Consider the following 19,593-nt stretch of genomic DNA (forward strand, 5'->3'; position numbering starts at 1 on the left):
GAAATGACGTGATGATATGTCTCACGCATGATGTGCATTCGTGGGAGAGGCGTGGTTTTCGCGTCGCCATTAACGACCGCGTGTCGCATAGGTGCGCATTCATTGATGTTCGCAAGCGTATACCAAATATGCACGCCTATTTATATTCTGTATATGCCTATACATCTTATGTACGCATATTTCGTTGTACCTTCTCTCAGAGAGGGAATTTTTGTTGTACAGGATGCGAGCAAAAATCGATGTAGCGTTTTTCCGTGAGTTTTTCCAGTCTCTCACTCGCGAATCTGGCGGCCGTTAGAGTACCATCCGCAGTGCGCCAGGTCTAGGCTACATCCGAAGCGGCACTCAAGTCGAGTGCTACATTCCGCTTTTCAGGTCGCTTTCGAAAAGGGAATGGAACGTCACGCGAAGTGTGAATAGTCAGACCGCCCTTTCCGAAGTAAAACTTCAAGCAAAGACGCGCTTCTCAAATGCCGGTGACGCCAAGTGCAAATCAGGACGGCGTCTCACACAGCGGAAAAAAGGCGTATCTTGAGCACACTTCAGTCTAATCTAGAATCGGCGCTCGAGTGGAGCTTCCAGTAATGCTCGTCCTGAGTAATGCAAACGTGTGCCAGATACGCATACGCCTAGAGTAACGCCCGAGATGGGGGGCCGGAAGGCTTACTCGACATCCTTAAATGCTTTAGCGACTAGAGAGTGCCGGTTGTTTTTTCGTTCTCAGCTGCGCGTTTGGCGCTTTATAGGCACTGGAAGCTGGTCAACATCTGACGGGAATACGTGTACAGTCCTTAGCCTGTTCACAACTGCGCATAAGAGGACGAATCCGCTGCCAGCTCAAGCTGCAGGTTCACACTCAGCAGCTAAACACATGAGGCGGAAACACGTGAAGGGCGCTTTCTTGCCGCCGCGAAGTATTTTGCTCTATGCAATCGACCATGTTCAAGTAGCGCGTTGACCTATGGGGAAAATCAGACGTGGAAAAGGTCCGACCGACCTCAGCAGTTAGCGCGGATTCTGATGCTGGATCGTTTCGCACAGGAGCCAAAGAGTCATGCGTGCATTCCTCCATCTATTCCGGCTGCAACCACTGAAGAGGCCTTTTTCATGGGGCACTTCACACGACTACTTCAGGTGACGTGTACGTAGTCTGTCCGCGATTCGGTCGCAGAGTATTCGCTTCGGTCTTCGTCGGTGCTCTTGGCAGGATGAAACAAGCATTCGCACTATACCGGATCTATGATTGAACAAAACAAAATAAAGAAATGACAGTGTGGCTCTCTGGATTCCGTTGTCGTCCGTAGAAACCACTAGGGAAGCCGTGTACGCGTCGACTAGGCGGCACGTTCGTCCGCAGTTACACTGAAATGAGGTGGATTCTGTCTTGAGGATAGAAACTCGCTAGCCATCTTTTAGAATAAAAACCCTTCCTGTTGGGGTGTTACCTAGGGAGTGTAGCTGCCTGTTTGCGAAACCATGTGGTAGATCCCCATCCGTAAGGTGCGCACCTCTTCTTTGGATTGACAGTTCCTCATTCACTTAAACCAAGTGGGCACTGAGCGTGGTGCTCATCGGACGGCTTTCTAGTTGCATTTGCTCTCACAGCTTCACTCCTTCGATATCGACGAATGAGTTGGGGAAGAAACTTACATTCGAAAAGCGTGTTGTTCGGCCACACTGTTTTTACACTCCGTGAAGACAGCGTTTCATTTGTAGCGCTAAGGGCATCGCCATGTGAAGGTAAAGAAAACCGTGGATTCGGCAATTGCAACAACCAGTATCAATATCCTGACTCCCTCTTTTGCAATGGCCCACTCTCCTTATCCCTTAGGAGCGAACAACTCCAGTCGTATTATCTGAACTTTTAACAGAGGCGTCTACAAGCATGTATCCCTACGAGTGTCGAGCAAGTCTGTAGTCTGTCTACGTGCGCGCCTTTTCTGCAGGTAGCAAAAACAGAAGTGCCAGATTCCCAAGTAAAAGAATGCACGCCAACATAGTCCGTAGTGACTGGAAAAGTGGTGTTGTTTGTTTAGAGATGCTCAGCGAAATTTGGTAACGAAGAGCTTGACGCTCTGAGAAAAGACTACCAACAACACGACGCATGCGTGTGTGCAATGCTACGTAAAGCAACGACAGCCGACCACTCTTGTGAGATGGATGACACTATATGGATATATCAGACACTCCCAATGACAGAAAATTTATATCGCTCCATTTGTTTGCTTGTTGAGGGGGCGAAGCACTGGCCAGGAGTTGGTCGGAGCTACTGCTCTGTTACACGGTTCGACTGCTGCCTTGTATTTGCTCGAAAAGTCTGCCCTCGACACTTCATCGCTGTTCTCTGCACACAGGGCACAGCACTTGTAATAATTTCAGAACACAGAATACGAGAATTAAGCACGCCGCCTTGGCAAGTTCCGGGGTTCAGCCCTAGAGGATCCCCGTAGAGAACGTCCCGATGTGTTACTTCGAAGCCTGGCTGATGGGCTAACGCGAATCAAGGACGGAGAGAAATGGATCCGAAATTGCTGTGGAAGCACGGCAGACACCGACTCTTTTGTAGAACAAACGGGCTTGAAAAAGTTCACTGCGCAAGCAACCTCAGCGCACCAGTTTCTGTTGATGCCGACAATCAGCTCTGTGGCGCAGAAAGACGCAGCTCCTGTTCAGAGTGCCCGGCATCCTCTGTCTCGACAACATCTTCAGCAGGTCATCCATTTGCAGGAAACTGTCCTCCTGCGAGACTAGCACCATGCCCTCTGGGTTCAAAGTCCTCAGGGAGGTTGCCACAGGGTGGCAACCCGCGGCTCTCTATGAGGCTCAGCGAAAAGTGCAAGTCCGAGAATCGGGGGCCCAGTGACTCACACGCTTCACACTTTCCCTCGCCGTTGCTTCCTCTTCTGGCTTCTTCCAAAGCATCCTCCTCTGGTCACATTTGCGGGCGAAGGCGCGCTTTTCCCGCTGCGAGTGTTTCGACAGCTCGCGCTCATGGCGTGTCTGCAGGAAATGCTTCCGCGGCGACAAAGCCCCAGTGCCTCTCGTCTCTGCGGCGTCCTCCAGCTGTTGCTATAGAAGAGCCACCAACGCCTTTCACCGCTGCACCTGCTGCACTTTCTTCTTCGCAGCACGCCACTCACCCCTCCCCTGTGCTGCCATCGGCGCCCATTTCTTCTGATCCGCGATTGCTTGCTCTGTCGCCAACCTCTTCTAGCGTCGCTGCTGAGGAGGGACTTCCTGCGTTGATTCCAGCGGATCTCTGCGCGTGCCGCTCTTCTAAAGAGGATCATGGAAGCGTGCGCGCAAGAAATGGCTGCATAAGCCTCTCAATATCCTCACCTGCTTCCCCTTCGTCTTCCACATATCTACTGCCAGGCGGTAGACTGGCAGACTTCACTGGGATTGAGCGCCCCACCGCTTTCGGGTCAGTCGAGAAGCAAGACTGGCTCCCTACCGTCATGGATGCGGATGGAATAACTGGAGCGAGAGCGACTGCTGGGCTTTGCGCTGAAACAAACACGCTTCGTGACCTTGCATGTTCTGAGCATCGCCTTCGCAGCCTTTCACACTCCCTCGCTTTTGCTGGGGTCAGCAGCCCGCCACAGGACCCCGAGGAAGATGGGAGTGAGAGCCCTGTCTCTCAGAGTAGGAGCCTTCATAGGCGCCTCCTTCCTGGAGGCGAGCGCGCGGGAGTTTCGAAGGAGAGTGGAGGCGAGAGGAGAGAGAGACTTCACGACCGGTCACAGCGGAAACAAAACGCAGGTGTCCAGTCGAACAACAATGGAAAGAGCCCCGACTGTCTTCTGACGCCGTCTGCAAACGAGAAAGATGAACCATGGTGGGTGCGCACAGCACTGCTAGCGATGCGCAGATGCTGCGTCACAATACTACGACCGGAGAGTGTGCATCATATCCGCAAATATGTTTTCCGATTCGCCTCCGCCCCCACTTCTTGCAGAGGCTGCGCCGCACCCCGAGCTGAAGAAATGCGGGTTCAGCAGAAGACAGGGCTGACGCTCACGAGAGAGGGCCTTTAATGCTGCTCTGCGGAGCCGCGCAAGTCCTGTGTCGACTCCCGATGCTGATTTCTCCGACTTAAAGCCGAATGCGTCAAGCGCTGAGCTCGGTATTTCTCGGAGTTAAAGTGTGTTTTCAGATGTCTCGGTGGACACTGCAGCATTCGTGCGGTGGCGCCCGCTGACCTGTTTCTCGCAGGGACGAAGAGCGATGCCTGCAGCACATCGCGTCCGCAAATGACATAAAAGGTCTCTTGCATGACAACCGCCTGGACGAAGTAAAGGCACTGGAACTCGTCATGGACAGGCCGGTTTTCGTCTCCGTCTTTGGCCGCTTTCCCAACCTCCAGGAGCTGATCCTCGTGAGCCAGGGGCTCGCGACGCTCGTGGGGCTCGAGTGCTGCCGGTCGCTTCGGAAACTGATTCTCTCTGAGAACAAGTTAACCTCACTCGAAGGTCAGAAATAACCGCCAGGAAAGAGAAGACGGCCGAAATTGCTTGGGGAGAAGTGTCGGCAGCGACAAAGAAGGCTGAATGCAGATGCTGTGAACGCCACGCGACGGTGCTTGCGGATATGTATATATATATATATATATATATATATATATATAATGATATATGTATATCTGTGTATGTATTATACGTAGAGGGTTCTTTCTTCGCTTGCATATTGTCTGTATACGCCGATGTGTAGACGAGCAGAGGCACACACGCACCCGCCGAATTCTCCTCTTACTTCGGCGCGGCGATCTTTCTATATATTTATATGGATGCAAAAGTTGGCCGGGTAGCATGACAGTGAGGGGAAAAGGGGTCTGCGGGTGCGTTGAGGCAGACTGCAGACTGCCTGTGCGCCGCATGTGTGTGAGATAACCCTTTTTTCAATCCTCCCGAATTCCCCTTCAGGCCTGGCTTCCGCCGCTGACCTCGAGTTCCTCGACGTCTCGTCCAATCGAATCGCTTCGCTCCGGGGTCACCTGGGCAGCCTCAGTCGCCTTCACACCCTGCGAATTGCTTCCAACAGACTGACGACACTCGAAGGCCTCCGCCTTGCCCCGAACTTGGAGGACCTGCATGCACCAGGCAACCGTATCGACCGGATCGGCGACTTACGCCACAACCTCAAGCTGCAGAAAGTCAACCTCGCCTCGAACAGGTTCAACATGTTCGGTATACTCTTCTGACGCTTGGGTAGAGTGATTTTTGCCGCTGATAGCTTCTTGGCATTGTTTTCAAGCGTTTTCGAGGCGTCGCGCGAGTATCTGCGTTTCTGGGTTCTTTGTAACTTGCACCACAAAGAGATGATTCTTCAGACAGAACATTTCCCGCTGCTGATTGTTGACAACTTTGATGCTAAGGAGTGTGGGGGATCTTTGGGGCAACGACTCGGTTGGAGCACTCCAATTAGTTCGCGCGCACAGTTTTGGTGGCAAGGCATAGACATATATACATACATATATCTGTGTATATATGAGTATTTGTGTTGGCGTGTGCGCACATCTGTGCGTATATTGCTAGAGCTAACCCTCAACTCGCAGTGACCCTTGGGAGAGGCTGAGTGGATGTCGCTATTGGAAAGCGTGCTGAAGTCCCTTTTTTCATGTGCAGAGTAAGCGAGCTCTCAGAGGTGGTTCGTCTCGCTGCGCTCCCCGCGCTCGTGGAGCTGCACATGGCTGACTTGGACTTCAACGTGTCGCCCAATCCAGTCTGTCGCTTGAAGAACTTCGAGGCGCTCTGCATTTATCACCTGACGCGCCTTCGGGTACGCCTAGCTGCATCCGCATTCCCTCTGCGACGCCTGCAACTCTCGCAGTTTGCCCCCCTCTGGCATTCTCTACTTGCAGGCAAGCACGCGAGTCAGACACGCGCCCTGGGATGCGCTTCAAGGCAAACTCGGCGGCCTCCTCATACGCAGATGCAGGCGTGAACCATCTCACGCGTTGACTCGCACAGAAAGTTCGAGCCTTGTCTAAAAATCAACCTCGTTCGCCAGTGGTTCGAATCCAGCGTTTGCTTAGCTTTCCTAACGAAAAACGAGGACGACGGATGCCGCTTTTGCCCCAAAACCAGATATGCGTGCGCAGGCCCTGAACAAAACACGGCTCGACTCGACGATGGTGGGAGTCGTGCGCCAGACGTACGCCAGAAAGCAGCTCTACTACACGACGCGGCTCCGACTGCTGAAGCGCCGCTTCGTAGCCGCAGTGAAAGAAGCCACTCGCCTGCACGAGGCAAACTGGAAAGCGAAAAAAGCACGTTTGAGAGATGCGCAGACCTGCGAGACTGTGCCGGTGCCATACATACACCGAGAAGCGACCGCAAGTGATTGCTGCCAAGTACGCGCCGGAAGCTGACACTGGCAGCAGAGTAGCTGACTGCCACATCAACTTAAAGTGATTCTCTACAATGCACGAGTGCGCCTGACCGCTACTGCTGCTACCACCCATATATATATATATATATATATGTATACATGCATAGATACATACAGGCATGCATAGAAACATTCATACGTAAGCTTATATATATACACGACAGGCAACTCTATGAGGCATAGAAGCTCGCCCGACAGGGGACAGCGTGCGGCAGTTTCTGTTTCTTGACTATTTCTACATCAAGCCAAAGTTGGATTTCAGTTTCCTACTACATTAAGATTACTCCACATCGGTGGGGAACCAAGAAACTCAACGACATCAGAGACACTGGGTTGGCGGAGGGAAAAAAGCCTCTTTCTGCTGTGTTGTTTGTACAGTTCGGCGATCGGACTCCGGGATCAAGTGACTCCTCTAGCGAGCGCCTGAGGATTCAGCAGGCGAAGGTCCTGCAGGAAGCTCTGCACGAGTCGCTGATCGTCAACCGCGCGGTGGCGGACTGGATGGAGGAGCTGAAAAACCGGGCGGAGCAAAGTCTCTTGTGGGAGCATGAGAGCGCAGGAAACATTTTCGCCGAACGCGGCACCCCGGCCCATAGTTGGTAGGCAGTTGCGACTTAGCAGTCAGCACTACTACGCCGAGCGCGACACAGCGGCCGCAGTTATGGGTCTATCTGACTGCACACCATCAAGAAATTTCTGTACGACATGCGGAAATACATCTGGCGCTGGATGTACACATGAACACGCATATATGCACATAGCGGAGCCTACAGACACGCGAAGGAGCACAGGAGGGTAAGACAGACGACTGTAGGGTCGCGAGCGGATGTCCTGTGGATGGTTCCCAATCCTTCTCAATTGATACGTTCCTTCGTCTTCCAGAATTATGCTTATCAAGCTTCTAAGGAGCCGACAGAGGGTTCAAAATCGCACACAAACCAGCCATGGAAAGCAGCATGCCACACACGATGCGCCCCTGTTAGTCAGGATGTCTACATGCGTATATATACACATGCAGAGAGATGTGGAGCTACGGAAGTGCGCCTGCGGCTGCACTGCACAGCAGCATCTCAGCCCGGCCGATGTGTCGTTGGTCAGGTACAACGACGTCGTGCAGCTTATTGAGAGTCGCTTTCACCTCAAGGAGTTTCAGCCGCTGAGCTTGACGGGCGTCAGAGTGAAGGCTGTCTCGAAGATCCACAACCGTTCTTTGGAAATCCGCTTCAATGAACAGCAGTGAGCTTGTAGGGCTTAGCCGAGCTCCGACCGCGCTCCGCCGTAGCTCTCGACTGTGCTCAGTTTGATATCGAGTCTTCGTCACGGAAACACTCTGAACGCGTCGCGCCGAGGAGCTCGACTCTGTCCTCGTAGGACATGTGCAGCCACTAGACTCCCCAAGAGACCCCGGCGGTTGCTGCCGAAGCGCCTCTGTCGGCGCTCTTCCTTCAGCTGCAATGCGCGCGGCACTAACCCGCTTTCCAACGAAGAAAGGCAGCATCCCCCTGAGGCGTTCATCAGTTTGCTTTGTCATTCATCTCTTGATGGCAATGCACATGCCTGTTGAACCTCGAGCGTCACTACAGCGAGGGAGGGCGCACAGACAAGAAGGCAGGCCACAGCTCCCAGGGCTCTCTGTGATGCGCGCCTCTCCACGTTTCTACGTGAATATAGAAACACGCATATTCATGCCTTACGACGTGTGCAATCGCCTGTACCGGCTGCATGAATCCGCACCTCTCAAACGGGACTGTGTGGGAAGAAACGTTCTGTTAGGTGGGTGGCGCTGCGGCACGACCGAGTTCCCTCTGAGCGGCGGCCGCGCGCCGCGCTGTCAAGTCGCGCTCGCCAGGGGGACAACGAAATGAACCTGCAGGCGCCACGGCCGACGCATCGACGCGGCTTCGTGTATGTGATCGTGACACTTCCGTTGGCAGAGCGCGCAAGCCACCCCCGCGTGCGAATGCGCATCACCGACGACTCGGGCAGGCACAGCTCGCCGGATTCCCTCTGAAGTTTTGATACAAAAACGTCTTCAGTGCATCTGGCCAAAGGGTCAGTGGCTTGGGGGCTGTCTGTGTCAACGCAGCGACCGGCTACTGGAAGATGGCTGGGCGCGCAGCGAGGTTCTATTCTACGGCGTCGATCCAGAGGCTCCGCAGGAACTGCACAAGTAAGAGCTTTCAGTTAATTCACTAGGCGAGAATGCAGAGAGCTGGCAGAGCAAATCGCGCCGCCATACAGCTTCATGCTGCTCAGCTGCTTGCGACAAGAGGAACCGAGAGGAGCCCTGCGGTCGCCCGACTACCCATCTCTTTCTCGCCTTTTCTAGGCAGCTACCCATCTGTACCACCTATCCATATATATATATATATATATATATATACGCACATGCATACATGCATATATATAAAACAGAACTCGCTGCGTTAGAATACGTACTGAACTCTGATATTTCGCTTGGGTTCCCCATGTTGCAGTCAAGCAGCGGCCTAAAGTCACTGCAGGTGATTCGTCTGCCGGTCTGCCGCCACGACGCAGAGGCAACTATCCTTGTCAGAAGCGTCTTATGGGGATGTGCTCTTCCACTGCCCACGGTTTCTTCACCTCGCACCTTGTAGGGTCTGTCGCCGCGGATTTTTGTCTTTTGAAGAGGCGGAGAAGGAAGGCATTCATCCGTTTATTCCACTCTGCACTTCGCTCTACGCCGCAGAGGCGCCTCGACTTCGGTACGGGACACACGCGGGCGCCTTGACGACGCCCACAGCCCTCAGCGGAAGCGACTCTGAAAACCGTGCGCGCGCATCTGAGATTTAGATAGGCACACCCCCCTCAGCCCTACCACACGAGAAAAGAGAGATGCGCTTCCGACCCGCCCTCAGTAGCCAAATGGCGCCGATAAAGAGGCGTGGATGACTCGCACCTACTCGTCTGCCCGCACGCTGTGTATTCGAAAGCTCCCACGTATGCGACCAACACGGCGTGTCTACACTGCTGCACCACCGGGATGCGCCGGCCTCCCGGGAGTGGAAAACGCGAACAACGAAGGCTAGGAGGGAAGCGCCCTGTTGAGATCGACCCGAGCCTCTGGGAGCCGTTGAATAACTCCGCGGGCGGTCGCGCCAGAGCGAGTAAGGTCTGAGCGATGTGTCGGGCGCCAAAGTGTGTCTGGCGGAGTCAGAGAAAGAGAAATCCGCGTTTTTTTCGTGCGCGGGCGCAGCTCCTTCTTCAAGAGAGAGGTTGCGGGCGCCGTAGCCCGCGAAGCTCTGCGGGCGCGCGAAGAGTGGAGCCTGTTCTCCGGCGAGGGCTGCGTCACTGCACAAGGCATGGAGTATGTCTTCGACAACTCAGCCATGCTTTTTCCGCCGGGCGAGCTTCTCATCTGTAGGGCCATCATCCACGAGCCGGTGAGCGGATGAGGCGGCGCCGCACCTGGCAGATCGCAGGAGCTCCCTGTATGCATGCCTTTGCAATGATATGTGCGACTACCTGCTCGTCTACGTCTTGACCAGTGTGTACACTTGTGCGGGGAAGTCTACCTGTGTTGCTCATGCATGCGCAGGGCGGTTCGACATTGCGCGCGTCTCATAACCGGCCTCATCTTCTGTAGTGTAGGCACCCCAGAGCGCTGGCTAGCCAATTTTGTGGAGCACAAGGTCTCTGCGAGCAACCAGTGCGTTCTGGGCCGCCCCGTGTAGCAGGCTCGAGGAGGGCGGAGCTCCACTTCGGAGATATCCAGGCGCCGGCCTCTCTGAGGGGGGCTTCCGGTTTCCTGCACACACAGACACACAAAGCCGCCTCACGCGAGGCCACATATTACTCTAAGCAGTCATGCCCATCTGGCTGGTGCACGCGACTTCGCAAGTTGCTGTCTGAGAAGGCCGCGCCTCGCGACCGCGGCGACTGATGTGGGATACCCTCTTCGCTGAAGGATTGCACTCGAGAGGCCAGAGTAGGCCGAACACGGCGATCGCCTTCTGTCTCTGTTGACTCTCGGCAGACACTGAGTTGTTTGATGGTGGAGGACGACCACGTCTGTGGCCCTTCCGCTCTGTGGAGGAAGAAGCCCATCAGAAGCCTCGCCCCCTACGCAGGTACAGAGGGGGCGGTGTGAGCTGGCCTTCCCGTCTGCTTGTTTGGGCGCTGTCTGGAAGCTGCGTCTGTGTGCATTCAAGACGCGCCGGGGGCTGGGGGGCTGAACCAGAAGAGACGCTTTGTTTCTCCGCGGAGGCCAGACGAGAGAGCCAAAAGGGGCGGGGAGTGGGGTGGGGAGGAGCTGTGACCGATACGCCTAAGCCGCTGCGTCGCCCGTGGACGGTGCGAAGACTGATAGCAGCTGAGTTGCGTGCACCATGCTGACGTGGAGTTGTGTAGACGCAGTGCGTTTCTCGCTTCGCGGAGGCATGCACTCATTCGCAGACGCCGATGAGTTGTAGAGGTTGGTAGCCCGCGCCGTGTGGTCATGTTGAGCATTCGCTTGTGCGCGTCTCACTCGATATGAACGCGTGGAACCCCCGACACACACCGAAAAAAAATAGCTCTGAGAGTTGACGAGGCTCGAATGTAGCCCCACCACAAACATAGCTCCGTTTGTGTGTGCGCAGCTCCTGCTGAGGAAGAAGAGGACCCTGCGAAGGAAGAACCCAGCGAGGCTTGCCCGCCGCCGGCGTGCTCCACAGCGAGCTACCGCTACAGAGAGGGGCAGCCACACGACAAGTACTGGTAAAATTGCCCGCAGAAGATCTGACTGCGCCCTTTTCGCCACGAGCCAAGTCACGAAGAGGCAACACGAGGGAGTCAGATCTCGTTTGTCATGGCTAGTGCGGTTAAGCTACCCCCCTGAGCCGCCCTCGGACTGCAGCGCCTTGACAGATCCAGGAGTTCGCGAACGGCACCTGCTTGGTTGGCGTGCGTTTGAAAAAGGTTTTTGAACTCTGTCAGATCTCTTTTGAGCGCGGCGTCTAATCGTCGCAAACCTCCCCTGTCCTACGCTGGCGCAGCGAGGGCTGCCCGGCAATCGGGATGGAGGCGAATCCAACCGAGGAAAGGGCGCAGGAGGGGCGCGGAGCTGCCGGCCTCACCCCGCACAGACCAGAAAGCTGACCTTTGCTGAGGAAACGGACCCTCAAAAGAAGGTTGATGCAACGCCACACAGTGTACAGTGCCCCGTCCGCGGCGGGGCGCTTGGCAGCTTTTTTCTGAGCTATCCCTGAGAGAGTGTCGTCTGTCACCCAAGCTCTAACGCTGCGGAAACGCGCTTGCTCTGCAGGTGGATTTTGAGCCCCGATATGGTGCTGCCCCTATACCACGTGGTGATCGACTACGAGAACGCGAAAACCGCGGCGCCGCCGGCAGGCAACAGGCAGCTGGCGACAGGCAGAAGCGCCGGCGGCGTGGCGCGAGAGCCTCGCGGGAGCGCGGAGCACGCTGAGACCCGCCTCGTGAGGAAAACTTCCAACGGACGCCTGCCTGCGCCTCTCGATCCTGACCCGTCTCAAGCGGCCGCAGGTCTCCTTTCGGGTTGCACTTCGGCAGCAGAAAGCCACAGAGCTGCTACCTCCGACGTGCCGCGGGCTCGGACAGACTCCAGCTCCCAGGCCCCTCGGGCGGGCGCCTCCGATGCCCTCGAAGAGGAACAGGAGACTTTCGGCGAATTCCTCCAAATCCTCGAGTGAGTCCATGGCCAACTTCATTACCAGTAGTGTTAAGAGGTAGTCCTGAGCATTCCGTATATACTCACATCAAGCAGGAGCAGGAAGGGATATCTGGCGGCGCGGGCCGACGCGGCAACCAGGAACCGTGAACGCTTGCAACCTGACGCCGAGAGGCCGGGAGAGACCCAGGCCTGCGAGACCTCTGGGCGCTTAGGGTTTAGGGAGACGACTGGAGAGCCACGGAGCTGCAAGCCAGGAAGGCTCGCTTTGTCGAAACTGCGTCTTTGTAGCGCGGGACCCCCGCGAAGCCTGACGCGAGGCATCTGTGGCTCGACTCGCATCCTCTTTGCGCGCAGCTTCAACCGGCGCTTCCTCTGCACGAGCGGAGACCTGCCACAAAGTTGCGTATATGCCGCAGCTTCTGCTGCTCTCCAGCTCGGCGACGAGGCCTTCGCTGAACAAGGCGACAGAGGCCACAGACAGGGCGGGGTGTCTCACGCGTTCCCAGGCGCGTCGCGGACGCGTGAGCGGTCGCCCACCGGAACCGAGGACTCCTCGTCACCTCGACAGAGACAAAAAAATTCGCGTGTCTGTTGCGGCAGGGAAGCTCCGCGGGCTCCGTCGCTTCTCGGGAGACGAGGTGTGCTGAGTGAAGAGGCGCTGTGGAGTTCGGAAAACGAGGCTATCCGTAGAATGCTCAACGTGAATTCAGACGCAGACTTGCGCAGCTTGACAATCCTCGCGTTGCCAAACTCAGGGTTAGTTGCCATTGAGCCGTCACTCCTGGAGAGGACCCTCTGTCTCAAGGTACGCCCATTTTGATAAGATTTGTCTCCCCTGGAGCTGCGCCTGCAGCTCTGGCGATCTCAAGCGCTTTTCGTCCTCGTTCAAGCGAGCGAAAGCGGAGTGGCGCTGAATCATTCCTGCACACCGGCCTGCGGTCTCCGCAGGAACTGCGGCTTCCGTGGAACAGGATCAAGTCTTTCGAGGATATTCTGCAATGCTCCGGAGAATACGAAGGCCCGCCCCTTCTGCCCGCGCTCGGCTTGCTCGATGTTTCGTTCAATGAGATCAAAGAAGTCTCGTCGTTCGTCTGGGCTCCAGCGCTCCACACACTCGATCTTTCCTTCAATGCCATCTCCGAAGCCCAGAGTCTGGCCGTCATAGGTGAGCTGCTTCTCACACGTCCCGTGACGTGGCTATGCGAGGGTGGCTGCCAGCTGTCTCTCACCTCATTTTCGAGGTCTCCCTCCGTTTCGCCTGGCAACTGCTTGAGAGGCCTCGAACCCAGTTGTGACGCTAGAGCGCGATCTGACCATCAAGCCTCTTGTGCTCACGTGTGTATCAAAATCTATACTCAAGGACAATATAATAGTCATACTGGAGCTAGGTAGCTTGACCGCAGACAGACTTCACTGACCTACATAGCTACGTCCAGGTGCGAAAGAAAACGTAACGACGCAGGCGTGCAGATGACTGTCTTCCAGCGGTTTTCCTCCCTCGTTTGCAGCGAGCCGGTCGCCGAGTCTCCGCGATCTGCGGATCAAAGGCAACCCCGTGGGCGCCGCGCCGTCGGCCTCAGAGACAGTCGCGGCCGTCGTGCCTCAGCTTGCGCGCCTCGATGAAGAAGCTCTCAGGCCCCCCGCCCGACGGCCCCCCGGTTGCGAAGGCGAGTGGCGACTGTGAGTCCCGCTCGAAACTCCGCCCACTCAGAGTCTCTCACTTCCTCCTCGCGTCCTCTCTGAGGGAAGGGGAAGCGGACTGACGCCGCCGCGTGCGGAAATGTTCGAGGCCGGCGCCAGAAATGAGGGGAAAACAGACCTGTGTTTCGTTTTTCGCCTTCGCAATCTAAGAGAGACGATACGGGACTGCTTCCTTCGGTACTGCATTCGAACGCACCTCAAAAGCCGCCCTCAACCAGCCCCCCGCCTCTGGATGGCTGAGAACAGACACACGCGCGTTTTTTTCGTCTTGCGCTCGAGTGCCTGGTCACAATAACATTCTTCTCTGTGTGCGCGTTCCTACCTAGTTTCTGTATTCAGTACTCAGTATTCGTGTGTATATTTGGAATAAATACTTGAGTGTGTCTTTTGATACACACGCGCACGTACGTTAGACGGTTATATATATATTTAAACAGGCTGAGACTGAGCAAAGCCGGGAAGCAAGACATCGTTTCTTGTGCCCATTGACAACGTTGCGCGTCCTTTCCCATCCCCACCTTGCGAGAAGACCTCCACGCTTGGCGCCTCGTTTTCTGCAAGGTCATCCGCACCCCTGCCTGCCGTTTCTGTGTCTGTGCCTCGCGTGTGTATCAGAATATATTACATAATATTCATACGACTACCGTGCTTGGCTGTTGCTCTCGCAGAAACTGGGTCCCCCTCGCGCTTCGCTCAACAGTCGCCCTGGACGATCTCTTGCCCTTTTGCTTTTTGCCCGCGCCGACACGCGAGACTTCGCCGCGTTCGGAGCTCGAGCTGTTGGCGTCGCCCGCGCTGTCGATCGAGACGGCCTTCGAACTGAAACAGTGTTGCGGATCCCCAGAAAAGCTTGCTTCATCCATTCGCGCCAGCTGCGCCACGGCGTGCGCGGAGTTTGGCCTCCTCGAGCGGGGTTTCTTCCAGAGCCTCAGCAGGTCTAACTGGCCTGAACGAGTGGAGTGTATTGACTTGTCTAAGCAGCGCCTCGAAGCTCTGCCAGACGTGGGAGCCCTCGCGAACCTCCGGCGGGCTGTGCTGAGCCAGAACAAACTCGCCTCTCTCCAGGTAGGGGCGACACTTGTGCAGGTCCTCGCTCAAGCAAGAAAAAGCGCCAGACGGGACAGCTCTTAGAGACCACAGGCTGCAGTGCCTCTGCAAGTTGAAGACAGGAGAAAGAAAAAGGATTCGATGCTGGCGAGCGCGTGTGCACGCCCCAGTAAGCGGGAGGGGAGGGGGGGGGGAGTTTTCTGGCCTCCGCCAGCCAGTGCTCGTCTCTACTTGCCGACAGGCACCCAGTGAGACAGGCAGAGAGTTTAGGCTCTGCAGGTGCCTTTCCCCCTGCAATCGAGGCCGCGTGCAATCGAATCTCGCGTGCTGGTCGCCGGGCTGCGCCAGCGGAGTTTCTGTGTGGGAGATTCACCCTCTCCTCGTTTCTTCAGCCGCTGCTTGCATGCACCAAGCTGGAGGCCGTCGTCGCTTTCGGCAACCGTCTCGGCGACCTAGCGGAGCTGTACCCCCTGCAGGAGCTGCGGCATCTCGACGTTTCAGAGAACGCGATTCGCGAGTTCCCCGAGACCAGTGTGGCGCCGCGCAAGCTCAAGTTTCTTGCGCTGGAGAACAAAGTCATTGCACACGTGGCGAACCTCGAGGGATTCGACAGCCTCACGCAGCTCTTCCTCTCGAGCAACAAGCTCGCGGATTTCCGGTGAGAACTGAAAACAAACGCATCAAAGTCTCGCGACCCTGTGAACGAAGCGAGGGCCTGTGAACACCACCCCTCTGACGCCGGGCGGCAGAGGCTTCGGTGCCCTCTGGCTCTGTGCGGCGGTCGCTGCGCACGTCCGCCAACTTCGCGCACGCTCCGAGACTGGGAAGAAGCTGGTGGGCTGCAAACACCGCTCGACAGGAAAAACTGGGTTGAACCACTCCCTCAGAGCCCTAGTTGGCGGCAAGGCAGGGACTTGACGCCACATGCCCTCGGCCGCGCAGGGTGTCGGAAAAAGAGCGCATGTCCAAGGGCTGCGAGTGTGACGCAGGCCTCATTTCTTCGGGAGCTGGCCTCATGGAGCCGCTATCGAAACGCGGCGCAGCTGCGCAAGGACGCCTGCTCCACGCGGTTTCTGCTGTTTCGCCGTATCTGTCGCATTTGCAGCTCGATCGTGCATTTGGCGACTGTGCGCGACCTGAAGGTGCTAGACGTCGCGGGAAATCCACTCTGCCGACTCCCGGATTACCGCGACTACACGCTGTACCTGCTGAGTGGCCTCAAGATCCTTGACGGGATCGCCGTCAACTCGCAGCACCAGGTGCAACTCAGAGAGGCCTTCTCGGGAAAGGTGACTGCGGAGTTGCTGGAGGAGTTGCTGGGAAGCGCCCCGCCCTACCCTGCGGAGTAGGTCCTGTGGCTATGCGGCACCGACCCGTCGCACGGCCTTGCGCCTGCTTGAACTGTAGAATTTTCACTCAGATTTAAGGTACTTAGATGCAATTAGCTAAGTGAACTGATTGAGGTGGTTCTGAAGGAAGACGCCAGCCCGAATCTTGTTGTCCAGCGAGGCCCCAAAGGACGGCCATGGCCTTGCCCGCCGCTGGGTTTTGCCTTCCGCGCAGCCCGCGGGCTCGATTGACCTCGTGCCTGTCTGCGGCAAGATCGCTGGCGCCTCCGTGCCTCGCCGCAAGCGGTGTGCATTTCAGTCGCTCTTTTTTTGAGATTCCAGGACGCCATCCCCGGCTGCATCGAGAAGGAAGGCGAGCCGTGTGTCTCGAGTATATATTTATATTTATTGTTCCCTTAATGTTAATAAAATGTTCAGGATCAAATACGAGTTTGATCCTGGCTCCGGATAGCAGGCGGATGTCGAGGCGTGTTTCTGCAGATCTCTAGACCTGTGTGACCGGGGCATTCGAGACCTGGGCGATATGATCGCCTCGGCGAATTTCCCGAACCTACGCGAGCTGCGGCTGGACGGCAATCTGCTGACGACTCTCGCCGGCGTTGCTCAGCTGCCCAAACTGGAGGTAAGACTCGAGAGTTGCTCGCGCAGAACCGAGGCGTTCCCCGCCTCTTGCAGAGACGTGAGCATGCGTAGACTTGAAGAAGTGCTCCTACGACGGAGACTGGCAGGAGCGTGAGCTCGAGCGTGTCGCGGGCCCCAGTCAACCCTCTCAGGCCTATCTTAAATGCACACCCACTATCACCTCGGTTTCGTCGTTCCGCAGATGTGTCTTTCAGAGTCTCCCCAAGTCGTTTCTCGAGGTCTCTATGCCGCCGGGCTTCTAAGCCCGAAGAGAGTGCCTGCATATGAGGCGAGCCTGCCGCCGTAGAGGACCCCATTTACTCACGCAAGAGAGACTTCATCTGAGTTTGGGGGCGTCCTGAGTTGCTGCAGGTTCTACGCGTGAACCGGAATCGCATGGAGATCAAAGGAAGCAGCCTGGGAGGCGACGCTTCAGAAGACACACTTCCCTTCCCTCTGTTGCAGGTGGCGACGTTGTCTCCTGTGGATCTGTGCCCACATCTCCACATGCACGATAGAAGAGAAGAAAACAGATTTCGATTTCGGTTTCATGTAGCTGCGCGCACCCGCTACCTACAAAGTGTGGTTCTGAGAGGGTGTGACACACAAGCCGCGCAACCAAGTATTGGACTTCTCGGGGTGCTTGGCACCGAGACACGAAGGAACGAAGCAGGTAGAGCTTTTAGGGTTCATCGAGGGCCTTCCGCTCTCTTGGCTACTCGACTCTTTTCAGGTGCTGGATCTGAGCTTCAACTGCATAACCGACATCCGAGATCTTCAGGGCTACCAGTGGAGGAGACTGACGGTGCTGCACCTTGCTGGAAACGCCATTTGCAGTATCGAGGGCCTCGAAGAGCTCCACGCGCTGCGCGAGCTCGACCTGAGCCACAACAAGCTCCGCCGGTGTCTTCCGGGATGCTTTCAAAGCCTCAAAAGACTCGAACGCCTCAACCTGGAGCGAAACGGACTCAAGTACGAGCTTAGGCCAGACGGACGACGGCGGAGGGGGGGGGGGGCAGGGAAGGAGGAGGGGGGAGGCTTCCAAGTCCTCACTCGGGAGGTTGCAGGGGGACGCGAAGCCGGCGTTCCCGCTCGGAGACGGCTTGAATGGGCCCCAGTGATCCCCGAGGCCGCCAGGCGCTCCAGAGGATGCCTGTTTGCGTGATGTCTGTGCTCTGCAGATCCCTGTCAAACATCAGCCCTTTGCCAAGCTTGAAGGTTCTGAATGTCTCAAGAAATCGAATCAAAGAAGTCTTGGAGGTCGCGAACCTTGCAGACCTCTCTTCACTGCGATACCTCTCGTGAGTGTTCAGGGACACCCCTCGGCAAAACCGTTCCGCCGCCTCCCTGAGTGAGCTCGGTATATTGGGCCTCTTCTCACGTCGACGCACAGATGCTTTCGTTCCTCGACCCCAGCTGGGTTGCGGCTTTTTCCCGCTGCTGAGACGCCCTGCCGAAGCAGGAGTACAGTTGAACCATTCTGCGTGACCGGCTGTGCCACCATGTAGCTGTGTAAAGACAAGCAGCCCGTCTGGCTCCTGCGATAACTCCGGATGCTTGCATAGTAAGAAAGTGCAGAGAGGGTTGCCATACGACGGTCCGTTCCTACATCACGTTTCCACGACAGAGCGAATACAAACAGTGACAAGCCTCTTCAGACAAGTGTATACAAATTGATAACCAGAGGAAATAATGCCAATTCTATAGGTGACGGGATCTTCCTGCTGAAGGTTTCACAGCGCGTGCAAACAACAGAAGACGCTCTCAGGAGACTACGCCCGCAATAGCGAGACATAATTTTATTCCGTTGAAGCCGCCCTTGGTATTTCCTTCTTCGCGGCTCTACTTTGCGGCTCGCAGGTTCCGCGGCAACCCGGCGGCGGGTTTAGCCTCTTACCGAGTCTCCATCTTGCGCTACTTACCGCATTTGCTGGAGCTCGACAGCAAGGCTCCCACAAGCGAAGAACTGGGGCGGGCTGAGCTCCTCTCTTTGAGTCAGATGAGGTCGGAGCTTTCCGTGCCTTCCGCCAGCGCACCCCCGGCGACCAGCGCGTGTAGGAAGAACAAATTGTCGCTCAAGGTCGTCCATCTTGACCTAGAGCCAATCTCTCAACACCGCTCCCCGCTGGCGGCCGCCCCTGGAGGTACAAAATAGCGAGAAGCCACCCGCGACCGCTCTGCCCCCCCCCCTTCCCCCCCGCACCCCCCCGCGCCACAAAACACACATGTGTTCCTGCAGCATGTATTGTAACACAGGACCACCGCCTCCTGCACGCCTTCCCCTTGCGGGTCAGCTGCCAGGACCACGCGCCCACGACTCCGATGTGACGTGCCACCGTTGTAGACAAATTCGGAGACTAGAGGTGGCTCGCTCCGCCGAAGGCCCCTGCTGCCAGCGATGTAATGCACAGTCTCTCGTGATCTGGCGTAAAAAACCGCTTCAAATCGCCACTCGCGAGCGTGCACACCTCTGTGCTGGAGGATCAACCAGAGACTGCCTACATGCGCTTCTCTGTTGTGTCAGCAGCGCCCATCCGGAAGCAGACGGGTGCGGCTGGTCCGCTCTGCCTTCCCGGCTGCGCCGGGGCTCTCAGCTTAGCGAGGGGGGCCTCCCGAGCCAGTCTGAAAGTGGGCGGCCAAATCCTCAAGTGCCCCTCTAACTCAAGTTTATCCCAGAAGACCAGTCGCAAAAAGTCGAGCTGACTCTCGTGTACGCGTTTCCCGTGCCTCTTTTTGCGCCAAACAGCAGCACGGGTCTCATCCGTGCACTCTATCGCTTCTGCCTGTCGAGCCCTGCCTGCGTCTCTTCTCTCCTACTGAACCTCTTCAGGC

At 56.4% G+C, this 19,593-nt stretch overlaps 1 protein-coding gene across 1 annotated transcript; it reads left to right on the plus strand.

Annotated features, from left to right (window-relative positions):
• Nucleotides 1-2,516: 2,516 nt before the first annotated feature.
• Nucleotides 2,517-18,916, plus strand: BESB_085260 (leucine rich repeat-containing protein; the record flags this gene model as incomplete). Its single annotated transcript, XM_029366876.1, has 23 exons — nucleotides 2,517-3,838; nucleotides 4,216-4,472; nucleotides 4,923-5,172; nucleotides 5,625-5,778; nucleotides 6,769-6,989; nucleotides 7,489-7,626; nucleotides 8,477-8,560; nucleotides 9,009-9,116; nucleotides 9,608-9,794; nucleotides 10,388-10,481; nucleotides 10,992-11,109; nucleotides 11,657-12,058; nucleotides 12,398-12,848; nucleotides 12,992-13,208; nucleotides 13,552-13,714; nucleotides 14,413-14,809; nucleotides 15,184-15,449; nucleotides 15,897-16,136; nucleotides 16,621-16,762; nucleotides 17,134-17,226; nucleotides 17,495-17,733; nucleotides 17,943-18,062; nucleotides 18,622-18,916. The coding sequence occupies 23 exons, from the start codon at nucleotides 2,517-2,519 to the stop codon at nucleotides 18,914-18,916; spliced, it is 5,958 nt and encodes a 1,985-aa protein (XP_029217336.1).
• Between the last annotated feature and the right edge of the window lie 677 nt (nucleotides 18,917-19,593).

Source organism: Besnoitia besnoiti, chromosome VIII, assembly GCF_002563875.1.
Source record: "Besnoitia besnoiti strain Bb-Ger1 chromosome VIII, whole genome shotgun sequence".
Taxonomy (NCBI): domain Eukaryota; phylum Apicomplexa; class Conoidasida; order Eucoccidiorida; family Sarcocystidae; genus Besnoitia; species Besnoitia besnoiti.